At 42.1% G+C, this 14221-nt stretch overlaps 1 protein-coding gene across 1 annotated transcript in view; it reads left to right on the top strand.

Moving 5' to 3' along the window:
- Window positions 1–14221, top strand: part of Alg11 (ALG11 alpha-1,2-mannosyltransferase) — a 61431-nt gene that overhangs the window by 17598 nt on the left and 29612 nt on the right. Inside the window, exon 5 of the mRNA XM_067134926.2 lies at window positions 11886–12103. Within this exon, the coding sequence (XP_066991027.1) occupies window positions 11886–12103 (218 nt within the window). The remainder of the gene's footprint in view (window positions 1–11885; window positions 12104–14221) is intronic.

Genomic DNA, 14221 nt, shown 5'->3' with positions numbered 1-14221 from the left:
TCCTTTTTTTTTTTTTTTTTTTTTTTTTCCAAATAGTAAGTCGTTTCTGTGTCATGCCAAGTTTAGGTGAGGTTTTTTATTATTTTTACACGTCACATTTCCCCACCCCCACCTCTAGGGGTGTCTTACCTCCAAAGTATTTTTCTCCAGATAGTAAGTCAGGTGTGTACCAAGTTGTGTTGAAATCGGTTCTGTTGTTTAGGAGGAGATGTGGAACATACATATCTCAGTCACACACTGGCCTGACAGTCCTATCCCTTTATTTAATTAACTTTGTTATCTTGGATTATATGCAAGTTCCTTTGTAACCAAGGAGCAGAAAAATAGCTTCAGAAAAGGGGTAGATGGATTAACACAGCAAGTATATATGCGAAAAATACTTGAAGAAATATGCGTACCAGCCATTGCGACTTATGCTATTGTAATGGTTATGGAGTCCACCATGCCAATTTGCAACTTTGGGCAGGCTTGTGACGTCATCCATGTGGCCCTCCTGCTTCCTGTTAAACTGCACCACTCACTGATAAGTCTAGTGTAAGGCCAGCCCCCTCTCCATCCCTTTATTAATGCTCTCTCTTATTCTGTCTGTTCACTCGCACTAGCACTACAGACTGATACTCACAGTAAACAGTACGTCACACCGTTCACATACGTACGCACTTGTACTCAATCCCTTGTACCCTAGGGCAGTTCACTGTGCGTTGTATTCCAAAGGCGGCCGGCTGCACACTACACAGGATAATGTCCGTTCTTCAAGGTCCCAAAGTTGCAAATGGGCATGGCGGACGCTGTAACCATTACACTGCCCCCTCCTTATGGCTGCTCATCCGGAGCTGCTCCGCGATTATGCCCAACATCATCTGAGGGTAGCCAGTGACCAGATGAGAGCCCTCTATGACATGCTGGTGAACTTTGTGGATTTCCAGGAGGGCGACCGAGTGTGGCTGTATCGACGATGCAGACAAAATGGAAGTACCGAAATGGGCTACCACAGGGCGGGCATGTAACATTGCCTGCTCCCTGCCTTCGAGAGCTTATCATCCCGATCAGTTATCTTCTCAGCTGTTCCTCGGTTTGGCACCCGTCGGTCTAGACGTACCACCTTCATCTTGGCCTCCATCATAGTAGGTAGCTGACGTCATTTAATCCCCTCAGAGCATGGTAAGCGTCTTTCCACGTCGTCTGGAGCTTGAGAGACAAGCCTGTCTTCCGTACGGGGTTATATAGCCCTCCTAGGTCGCTCGCATGATTTCTGGTGTTGTCCACTCGTTGGTCGTACCTCGCCTTCACTAGGTTGCTCTCTGTGCTCATACTCTTACGGACAATGCTATGTACATCCTCTGGTCTCCTTATCAGATCCAGGCAGTACTGATCGGTCGGGGCAGGATGGTCCTCAGATCGGCCGAACCTTAAATCTACCAGGAGGTGCACTCTCTTTCACCCGGCGTCCTCGCTGGAGTAGATCCTGTAGCATCATGCACTGCAGACTGGTAAGCCAGGGGGACCAGAGGAAGGTGAGGATCCCCATCCTTCTGCGTTTCCATCCAGGCGTCACAGCTCCAGTTTCCTTCAAACCCTATGGTGATCACTCAGCAGGAAGCTTTGTGCTTGGCCTCCCTCCTGGAACAGAGCTTGCAGTCTTTTGGATGAGATCTTCGAGAGAGAGCGTCGAACTGCAGAACATTCTTTATTTCGTGGAGACCCTCGTCGACCTTTCTCTGTCCATCACCTATCTTCTTCTGGTTGTCCTCTGTCTTCTGCTGGTGGTTTTCAGTCATCTTCCAGCATCTTCTGGTCTACTTCTGCCTCCTTCTGGTCATCTTCCATCTTCTTCTGACCATCTTCTGTCTTCTCCTGTTGGTTTTCCGACTTTATCTGGCCGTTCTCCATCTTATTCTGGTTGTCTTCCAACATTTTATGGCTGTCTTCCATCTCCTTCAGGCCACCTTCTGGTCGTCCTCTGTCTGCTTCTGACAATCTTTCATCTCCTTTATCCACCTCTCCTGGCTTTCTACTATCCCACTTCTGACACCAGTTCGTTACGAATAAAACACTGTCTTTATTTTATTTCAGGATGACCCAATAAATTCACACGAACACGTATGCACACACACACACACACACACACAAAATTATATTCAACCATGAGCGGCTACACTTATTAATTGCTGTCTATTTACAAGTCTCTCACAGCAGGACTCCAGCTGAACAGTCTTTACCTGAAGGAAGCTCTAATCCTATTCACAGGCTTGCCCTAACTTTCACTTCTCCAAATCCAGTAACACCTCATAGCAGAAAGCTAATTCCTTGGTTCAATTCCTGAGACAGTCCAGTAATTCACACGGTCACGTGCAGTGAACAACTAAACAGCAACAGCTCAATAGTTGTTTTTTTTTTTTTCATTTTTTCAATTTGCTTTACCTCGCACTGACGCAGACAGGTCTTATGGCGATGATGTAGTAGGAAAGAGCTAGGAGTAGGAAGAAAGTGGCCATGGCCTTAATTAAGGTACAGCCCCAGCATTTTCCTGGTGTAAAAATGGGAAACCACGGAAAACCATCTTCAGGGTTGCTGCTAATAGGATTCAAACCCCCTATCTTCCAAATGCAAGCTCATAACTGCGTGCCCCTAACCGCACAGCCAACTCTCTGACCATCTTCCATCTTCTGTCTTTTCCTTGTGGTTTTCCGACTTCATCTAGCCATTCTCCATCTTATTCTGGTTGTCTTTCGACATTTTATGGCTGCCTACCATCTCCTTCAGGCCGCCTTCAGTCTTCTTCTGGTCGTCCTTTGTCTCCTTCTGATGGTCTTTCATCTTCTTTATCCACCTCTCCTGAATTTCTAATGTCCCATTTTTGACACCAGTTTGTTACGAGTAAAATACTATCTGCAATTTATTTCAGGATGACCCAGTAAATTCACATGCACGCTCTCTCTCTTTTTTTTTTTTTCAACCACGAGAGGCCACACTTGTTAATTGCTGTCTATTTACAAGTCTCTCCCAGCAGGACTCCAGCTGAACAGTCTTTACTTGAAGGAAGCTCTAATCCTATTCACAGGATTGCCCTAACTTTCATTTCTCCAAATCCAGTAACCCCTCATAGCAGAAAGCTAGTTCCTTGGTTCGACTCCTGAGACAGTCCAGTAATTTACACAGTCACATGCAGTGAACATCTGAACAGCAATGGCTCAACAGTTTTTATTATTATTTTTTATAATTTGCTTTACGTCGCACGACGCAGACAGGTCTTTTGGCGACGATGGAATAGGAAAGGGCTAGGAGTGGGAAGAAAGTGGCCGTGGCTTTAATTAAGGTACAGCCCCAGGGTTGCTGCCAATAGGATTCGAACCCACTTTCTCCCGAATGCAAGCTCATAGCTGCACGGCCAACTCACTTGGTCTCAACAGTACTAAACAGCAGGGCAGTAGTCACAACAGCAAATATTAACACAGGTCCAATCTTACACTCACTATTGCTGTTTCAGTTGTTGACTCAAGGCGGTCCTAATCCACAGAAGTACGCGCGCGCGCCCACACACACACACACACGCGCACGCACACACACACACAAGGGAGTACATAGTTTTCTGTCCCATACACAGTCTACAGTCCAGCCACTCACTTGTCTCTCCAACACAACCACCACAACTCCTCGTTCGGACCTTGGTGGGACATTAGCTACAGCCAATGCCTCTATCGCCCTCAACCCAGCCACCAAACCCTAACGCATTGAGTCTCACACTGACTACAACGCTGAGTACCACAGTGACTCTAACACTGACACCACCACGGAGCCCGACACTGACTCTGAGTCCAGCACCAACTGACTGTCCATGTGTAGCCTCCCTTTTTAAAGCTCGGGGGATGTGTACTGGAGTATTTGTGCCGTTTTTGCATCTTCCAGAAACTCACAAGTAAGCCAGCCAACAAGAACAATACACGGACCGAGCTCGATAGCTGCAGTCGCTTAAGTGCGGCCAGTATCCAGTAATCGGGAGATAGTGGGTTCGAGCCCCACTGTCGGCAGCCCTGAAGATGGTTTTCCGTGGTTTCCCATTTTCACATCAGGCAAATGCTGGGGCTGTACCATAATTTAGGCCACAGCCGCTTCCTTCCAATTCCTAGGCCTTTCCTATCCCATCGTTGTCATAAGACCTATCTGTGTCAGTGCGACGTAAAACAAATAGGGAGAAAAAAGAACAATACATGGAGAGGCTGACCCTGACCTCCAGGCCAGCTGGGAGATCCCCGGTCGTTTGACTCACTTGCCCCTTCCAGGAAGTACCAAATGGGGCTACTATGAGGCTGGCATGTAACAGTATTATGAAATCCTGCTCTATGAACAGAAGGCTTATTGTGATCCTCTTATGGCACATACCTCTAACCTATGTCATAATTGCTTAGCTCGCTATGAAATGGAATAGCTGGTTTATATTGTGTGGTTTCTGTGTGTAATTCAACAGCCAGGCATTTTAACCATCTCCTGAACTTCAACAAAAGACATAAATACTTTTGCAGTTCCAATCTTATAGCTGAGAAGAAATTGGTACAGCAGAACTGAAATTGATGAAGAGGGAGTCAATCAATGTGAAAACGACAGTGTATGAATCTCATGAGATTGACCTTGTTATTGTATATTTTTGTGTTTATCCTCTTATGTAATGATCTCTCTTTCCATACTGACCCGCTCCCAGACTGATTGGCTCAGACAGTGGAGCACTGGCCTTCGAAGCCCAAGTTGGTGAGTTCAATCCCAGCTGAATATGGTGATATTTGAAGGTGCTTAAATATGCCAGCTGCATATCAGTAGATTTGCTGGCAAGTAAAAATCTCCCATGGGACAAAATTTCAGCACCTTGTTTGTAAAAATATAATTAATGGGACATAAACAAATAGTATTATTATTCAGTCAGTCAGTCATCAATGATCTGCATTTAGGGCTGTTGCCCAGATGGCAGATTCCCTATCTTTAGATCATTTATTCCAATACTTTTCTCCTCATCCTATAAATCAATATTTGCCCCAATTTGTCTTTTTGAATTCCAACTTTATCTTCATATCATGATCTTTCCCACTTTTAAAAGCTCCACTCAAGCTTATTCGTCAGCTAATGTCATTCCACGCCATCTCTCCACTGACAGCTCGAAACATACCACATAATTTCAACAACAGACATTATAGGGATATTCCACCTAATCAACACTGTATAAATTATATTAAAACTCCTATTTTATTATATTAGAACAAGTTTCAGTTCTTTTTTGAACTCTCTTCAGCTAAACAATTCAGTAAACTTAACTTATGAACAGTTCACACACATAGAAAAATATTTACAATTCGTTAAAACTCACACTTCACTGTTATTTGGTATCATCATAATGCACTGAGAATTGACAAATAAAAGTTAATCACTTGGTGTGTCCATATCTTCGTTTCTTGCTATTTTATTGTTCGTCATGTTTTGAAAAAATACCTTTATCTGAAGATTAAATATTTCATGTTTATTTATAACTGTGTCTAGTCTTTTTATTTTGTTTAAGTATTTGAACTGTTGGACTTGGAGATTTGTTGAGTTAAAGTCAGCAAATATTTTGAATAAGTACCTGTCATCCTCTGCGAAATTTCATTGTCAGTTTCAATGTGACCCTATTGATAATTTCCTTGTCAGATGGATTGCACATGTCCAGCTTATGAGAGATGATAGACTTCTTCGACGAACCCTTCATAGTGAACATAGTGAAGCACTATGAGGATCAACTCGAAGGCCCTAAGGAGCACAAGTATTGACCTGAGTACTTAATATACCATTGCAGAAGATCATAATTGATGGCGCACAATCACTTCAGCTGCTGTTACACAATTTTAATGTAAACGTCGAAGATAGAAGAGAAATATCAGAGGTGTAAACTATGTCAGGCCCAACCACATCCTCCACGTTCCATTAGGTACAGTCAGTGTGGCCTTATGTTTCATGCTAGGATTGGTTCGCTAAGCTATCAAAGACATCTGTATGCAGATAATGAAAGAACTGCAGGAGAGAAATGAATACTTGGATACAAATATCAGCTGACAACACTTGCACTTAACAAGTCCCGAAGTTATTCCCACCTACTGTTACTTTTTATTTATTTTATTTGATACTAGCTGATGTACCTGTGCTTCGCTACGGAATTCTGCATTGTATACAGAATTCTAGGTTTGGTAATGTACACGTGAGCAAGATTGCATTAAATTGCATAGCTCTTAACGTTACCCTAGAAACGCGACGGGGAAGTCACCAAACGTCTTTTCTCATATGAAAACTGGGTGAGGGAATTTTCATTGTAATGGTAGACCCGCTTGCCTACCATCAGTCACAATCAAGTTTGGGAGTTTTCATTATAATGGCAGACACTCTCCACCTGCCTTTTTACATCTTCAGAAAGACTGTCTTAGTGGTTTTCCCAACTGAAATGAACATAGATCACTACAATGATGTCAGGAGGAATGGCACGATTAAAAGCAATGCTTTCATATGAAATACTCGATCAAATGAAAAACCACACATTTTCTCACTTTTAACGAAGAGTACTACGCTGCTGATCTAACAGTCCAAAGTTCCAAAGCTGGAATGACCAAACCGCAGACAACCGTTATCCGTGAACACTCTTCGTCTTTTTCCAGCGGAGTGGGGGGGTCGTGTCGAATAGTGGAGAGTCCCAAGGAAAAAACTTGAGTCGGAAAATCTCAATTCACTACACTGGCGGTGGAAGAATCTATCTGACTTAGAGGCAAATTTATCCTCCAAGCCAGAAGAGAAACCCCTCTTCACTGCTAATTTGGAATAAAATGAATGCAAAATTTAATAAAAGTGAAGAGGAAGAAGCTTTACTTAAGAAATGGCTCTTTTTAGGGTTGAATTTTGAGTTATTTAGTGAATTGTGGTGCTAAAATTTGGAATAGTCCTAAATTGTAATTCTAGACCAGATCATACTACTACTACGTTAGCCACTGACTTAGGCCTAAGTGTGCGCACTGCTCATTCAAAACAGCGCGTCAGATTAGGGATCGAATAACTGGAATACTATGGTGAACCAGTGTGTTACGTACCAGCAGTATCAGGAAATGTATGAACCCGAGGAATGTCATGCTACCGGAGTTGAGTGGCAATGCTCAATGTAAGTTATTGTTGATCAATGTTATGCACTTTCGATATTGTAGACCTTCACATTTAGTCTTCTTCCGACTCTGAAATACCACTCTTATCATAGTTGGTGCGGTAAAACTGAATAAAACCTAAATGATAGGAAATTGTATTCTTTACAACTTTTGTTATGTAGTACTTTTTGATAAGACCAATAACATGGGTACCGTATTTAAAAAAAATTTTAGGTGCCTTTCCCTAAACTACAATTTCTTCCAGGGTGAATAAAATTGTTTACATATTAGACTGTATTTTCTTATTACCCGACTCTAGCCTATATACTGATTTTCATTAAATTCCGTTAACCCATTTCCTCGTCGCTCGGCGTTGATATAGCAAAAAAAAAAATACAAATCCATGAATATCTGTGTTATCATAGCCAGTATGGTAAAAATGTATAGGATATAAATGATCGGAAATTTAATTCTATATAACTTTAGTTATGTAGTATTTATTGATAGGACCGCTAATAATATAAATATTTGAGAATTACATTTTAGGCCTTCCCCTAAACTACCATTTCACTCAGTGTGAATAAAATTATTTATAGCCTAGATTGTAATGGCTCATCCCCTGACTTTACATACCGATTTTCATTAACTTCTCTTCAGCCGTTTTCTCATGATGCGTGTACATACATACATACATACATACAGACAGACAGAAATTACAGAAAAGTAAAAAGTCCATTTCCTTGTTACTGTGGACATAACCGATACAGAAATACCATTCTTTTCAAATTCTGAGCAATGTACAGACAAAACTCTTATTTTATATATATATATATATAGATTTTTACTATTTCCCATATTTTCAGTCTTGTGTTTAATAAATTCATACAATTGTATGTTCCCACTGTTCAGATAATCTCTCATTTGGGAGGTTGAGGGTTTGAACCCCACTGTCGGCAGCACTAGTTTTCCCATTTCCACACCAGGCAAATACTGGTAGACCTCTCTACAATTATAACTAGTATTCAAATTACTAAAGGTAATTCCCAACTGGTTCCATGCATTTGCATTTTTATTATAGAATAATACAAGATCATCTAATTATATTTTCTGTTGTATACAAAGTTTTCAGACCTACAGGACTTGAATTATGTATAACTACTGAAGGAAAAACGACTATGATATTGTCATATTTTCAGTATGTTAAATATTACATTTCTACAACACAGGGCAAAGCAATATAGTATGAGTAAAATGTACTTCAAAAATAATTCAGGAACCATATATTCTCATTTGACACTTTGCAGCAGTATGGTACATCTGTACAACTTTTCCATGACAATGAGGACATAAATAATAATAATCATATGGCCTCAGCTACCATGTGCAGATATTTCGATTTGACGCCATCTGGCTGTCTGCTCGTCAGTTTCGACGTTCCGTTTTACTCTAGGTCCGCTAGATGCCAGACAGAGTAAACCGGATCTCTCTTGGGTGTCTATGGCTGAGATTTAATTAATTTTGTTGGGTAAATACCAAATGTATCACCAGAGATCTTTTACATGCCGACATCGTACGACATGGAGTGTCGAATGGACTTTTTTCCGCCCTTCAAAAATCCGACTACCTCTGCCGGGTTTGAACCCGCTATCTTGGGATTTGGAGGCCGACACTCTACCACGGATCCACAGAGGCAGCTAATGAGGACATGATAACTCTGAAACACCAAACAAAAATCCTACAACTTTGGAAATATTTGGAACCATGTGCTCAGACACAAAGGGAAAATATTAACTCAATTTGCGGTGCCATCATGTTCTTTGTTTATACTTTCATTAAGGGCTTCTCATACATATCATCAAGGGGGTGATTTTGTTCACCAGTATTTCATCGAGGTGAATGTAGTTCAGATCTCATTCAGTGCATGCATGTCTTTCTAAATTGAAAGTTATGTCCTGTGGTTCTGATTCCACTTAAAAATTCAGCTCCCCAAATATGTGAAAATTGTATGGGGAGAGATCTGGGCTGTAGGGAGGTTGTTGAAGAGTTTCCTAACCAAATATATGAAGTATATTCCTCACAGAGTTGGCAGTGAGGGGGCAGGCTTTGTCATGAGCGATGATAACACTATGCAATAGCATGTCCGTGCGTTTTGACTTTATAGCATGCCTCAGTTTCTGCAACATGTCTTCGTAGCACTGTGCATCGATTGTGGCGTCGTACTTGAGATGAAAAGAGACATTCGTGTATATCGATTTGCTTCGGACAACAACATGTTTACTCAGTACAGATATGGTTCTTTTGACAGTCTGCCAGCTTTTTCAAGAATGAGATTGACCATCATGTTTTAAACAGTTCTACTGATTACATTTTCATTTGATGTTACCCAGCACTTTTGATGAAAAAGCTGTATTGCTAGAGCAATTTTCCATTGTTATCAAGCAGTTGCAGTTAATTGTGCTTGTTTTGCCATCTATCATGTCCTATTATGACCATAAAAAGGAATCTGCTTCTAATTGTGCTCATGGTTTGGTAATACCTGTGTGAAAAACTCATATCATTATTTCCTCTCCTACACCTGTTCTCTCTTCTACCTTAGGACTACAAGGCTCAGATGATCCAGGACTCCCAAACAGCCTCCTCTCAATCCAAACATTATAATACTTTGAACATACATGATCAGCATTCCAATAATCTTAGTTTTCACTATCAGAACTGTTGTCCTTCAGATAAGGCAGCTTGCTGAGTATACTCTCAAGGGCTGATTCAACCTGGCTGAGACACTCTTACCTAAGAAGTAGCCACGTAGCATAATCAAAGGCTTCTTACCTAGGCAACCTTCATTCGAATCCTGGCCAGTGTATTTGGTATTCTTAATATAAACAGTCGCATTGCTGTGTTTCAGATTCTGCATAAAACTGGAGGACCCCTCTTAATATCTAAAATAATTTCTTGATAGAGCCGAAAATTGTACCTTTTTTATTTATCGTATGGCAAGTATACAAAAGAAAAAGAAAATTTACAATATATACAAGGACAGGAATGTTGGTAGTGTTCACATTTACAAATTAATGTCCAGTTGCTGTAGCCATTCTAAGAAGGGGGTGTGTAGCACTGATGACAATCTTGGGCTGGTCCATCATACTTTCTCAGAGGTCACTCCTCAATAATGTGGATAGAAGTTGGCCACTGGACTATCGAGACATGCATACTAATTTTAATACACTGACTGACAGAGCAAATGCAACACCAAGAAGGAGTGGTCAGAACTTTATGCCAATTGCAGGGTAGACTGACGTCACTGAGGTATGCTCATGATGTGAAATGCGCCGCTGTGCTGCGCACGTAGCGAACGATAAATGGGACACGGCGTTGGCGAATGGCCCACTTTGTACCGTGATTTCTCAGCCGACAGTCATTGTAGAACTGTTGTCGTGTGCCATAGGACACGTGTATAGCTAAGAATGCCAGGCCGCCGTCAACGGAGGCATTTCCAGCAGACAGACGACTTTACGAGGGGTATGGTGATCGGGCTGAGAAGGGCAGGTTGGTCGCTTCGTCAAATCGCAGCCGATACCCATAGGGATGTGTCCACGGTGCAGCGCCTGTGGCGAAGATGGTTGGCGCAGGGACATGTGGCACGTGCGAGGGCTCCAGGCGCAGCCCGAGTGACGTCAGCACGCGAGGATCGGCGCATCCGCCGCCAAGTGGTGGCAGCCCCGCACGCCACGTCAACCGCCATTCTTCAGCATGTGCAAGACACCCTGGCTGTTCCAATATCGACCAGAACAATTTCCCGTCGATTGGTTGAAGGAGGCCTGCACTCCCGGCGTCCGCTCAGAAGACTACCAATGACTCCACAGCATAGACGTGCACGCCTGGCATGGTGCCGGGCTAGAGCGACTTGGATGAGGGAATGGCGGAACGTCGTGTTCTCCGATGAGTCACGCTTCTGTTCTGTCAGTGATAGTCACCGCAGACGAGTGTGGCGTCGGCGTGGAGAAAGGTCAAATCCGGCAGTAACTGTGGAGCGCCCTACCGCTAGACAACGCGGCATCATGGTTTGGGCCGCTATTGCGTATGATTCCACGTCACCTCTAGTGCGTATTCAAGGCACGTTAAATGCCCACTGCTACGTGCAGCATGTGCTGCGGCCGGTGGCACTCCCGTACCTTCAGGGGCTGCCCAATGCTCTGTTTCAGCAGGATAATGCCCGCCCACACACTGCTCGCATCTCCCAACAGGCTCTACGAGGTGTACAGATGCTTCCGTGGCCAGTGTACTCTCCGGATCTCTCACCAATCGAACACGTGTGGGATCTCATTGGATGCCGTTTGCAAACTCTGTCCCAGCCTCGTACGGACGACCAACTGTGGCAAATGGTTGACAGAGAATGGAGAACCATCCCTCAGGACACCATCCGCACTCTTATTGACTCTGTACCTCGACGTGTTTCTGCGTGCATCGCCGCTCGCGGTGGTCCTACATCCTACTGAGTCGATGCTGTGCGCATTGTGTAACCTGCATATCGGTTTGAAATAAACATCAATTATTCGTCCGTGCCGTCTCTGTTTTTTCCCCAACTTTCATCCCTTTCGAACCACTCCTCCTTGGTGTTGCATTTGCTCTGTCAGTCAGTGTATTTATGTGTTCTTTGTCTAAACCAGCTCTTCTTTCTAATTTCTGTTAATATTATGTATTTTTACAGATGGTCAGGTGAAGTTAAAGGACCTCTCCTTGTTTCCACAGATCTTTACATTGACACAATGGGCTACGCTTTCACTCTGCCGCTGTTCAAATACGTGGGTCTCTGCGAGACAGCTTGTTACACTCATTATCCCACCATCACTGGTGATATGTTGAGGAGAGTATCAAGTCGAGTGACTGCACACAACAATAGAAGAATTGTAGCACGAAGTCCCTTCTTGACTGCTGCCAAGATTATATACTATAAAATCTTTGCTTGGGTTAGTGACATTTTGCTATCTAATATTGTCATTTGAGATTTTCTGACTTTATGTACTATGGTATAGTGTGTTGTGTGATGATGTATTTATTTATGGGCTAAGAATGGAAGATAGGTATTTGTATTTGTTCTCTCACAGTTTTGTGAAGCTGCTATTGGTGACTGATACTTCACTCCCTCTCATGTGATGACCTTCTGTAAATAGTCGTTGCATTTTATACAGTACTGAATGTTTGGTTTCAGATGTTACATGACTGATGGCTTTTCAGCTAACTGTTAAACAATGTACAAATCCACATTTAAGCTTATGAACAGCATCAGGGCATCAGATGGGTGTCAAGTGTGCCACCAGATAAATGCTTTAAAGGGACCTTTACATTCTGAATCACCTTATCACAACATATTTAATGTGTATTATTAACTCTGAATTTCAACTGCAGATGGACAGTAATTTTATATGAATTATTGAGTAAACTATTTTATTGTTTCAGTTAATTATAGTATACAGTAACAATAAAATGGTTGTTCCCATTTGTTTTTCTCTCACTATCTTCATTTCATTTTTGACCACTCAAGTGATACAACCTTAGACTAAGATGTTGCATATTCTGAATCTTTGGTGTTTGAAATGAGGCAGTGACATTAGCTATCCTCAGAGTTATTTTCTTCAAAGTTTTTCCACACTCCCTTCAGAAAAATAGATTTGAGGTGCAATACAGTGAAACCTCGATTCTCCGTTTTCCGAGGGACCATGAAAATAAAACGTACAATACGGGAAAACGGAAAATCCGGGAATGAATGAAAACCATCAACAATTTGGCTAAACATCACAAAAATGAAATATGTATAATTATAATCTTACAAAAACTCCTAAACCAAACCAAACTACAGCCCCAGTGGGACTTTCTGCCAAGCGACCGCTGCTCAGCCCGAAGGCCTGCAGATTACGAGGAGCGCATGGTCAGTGCGACGAATCCTCTCGGCCGATATTCCTGCCTTTGTAGATCGGGGTCGCCATCTCACCATTAGATAGCTCCACAATTAAAGGTAATCACATAGGCTGAGTGGACCTGGAACCAGACTTACATCCAGGTAAAATTGCCTGACCTGGTCGCAATCGAACCCGGGCCCTCTGGATGAGAGGCGGGCATGTTAGACCGCGAAAGTGCATTAATTACCGGTACGCGAGTTCAAAATCTCGATACTTTATATTCAATTTTACAGGAGAATCTTCGTCATTTTCCCGTGAAAACGTCTTTCAGTTCAGCAACTTTGATTACGCTAGCCAAACTCTTCGATAAATCTAACAACGCCAAGCCAAACGACAATCGACCAAAAGTAGTTTTTAATTCTCTCATCTAATAAAATAAAGCACATTAGATACAAAAGCACCCAAAATGATGGCGAAATCCGTTCATTTCTTAATCTTTCATTGTAATTTGGACTCGGTATACTGTTCGTAGTCAGTTTCTGGAAATCTCGTACCGCGCAAATTAGGCCTACATCGACTTTTAAAGGTTATGTTGAACTCGAAAACATGGTTTCGAATGTATGTATGTATCGATTCTTAAAAGTTCTCGAATGCATTAAATTCAGTTATGCGCGTCACAAATCCAATCAAATTGGAAAGATAAAAGAAATATCAAAACTTCAGAAATTACGGTTATTCGTGACCTTGAGGTCATCTGGAAAGCGCGCTCACCGCTCATGTCAGTACGAGTTTGAAATGATACCAACCATTTAAAATGTAACGTGCGCAAATAAAACGACTGCGGTTTTTTGGTATTTTAACACGAAAACGTAAAATTCCCAGTCTTACATTAGAACCTAAACAGTAATAGGCAATCCCAAGACCTCCCATGGCTTTCTTTTTTTTTTTTAATGTAAGGTGCAACGTCCGTTTTGGTCTCGCTAACATAATTATGTAGATAATATCAAAAATACTGAATTTGTGTTAAGAAGGAGCAGTTTCGATTCCTGCCTGAAAGCCCAGTTACTCTGCAGTGCCCTGAGCAAAGTGCCGAAAACCTCTTCGGCAGTACGATCGAAAAAATGTCAAAATATCAACATCTAACCCTGGACATAATATGGACGTTTTATAAGTGCGAACATTTGACGA

Source organism: Anabrus simplex, chromosome 1 (assembly GCF_040414725.1).
Source record: "Anabrus simplex isolate iqAnaSimp1 chromosome 1, ASM4041472v1, whole genome shotgun sequence".
NCBI classification, from domain to species: Eukaryota; Metazoa; Arthropoda; class Insecta; order Orthoptera; family Tettigoniidae; genus Anabrus; species Anabrus simplex.
This window is presented reverse-complemented; position numbering and strand designations above follow the sequence as displayed.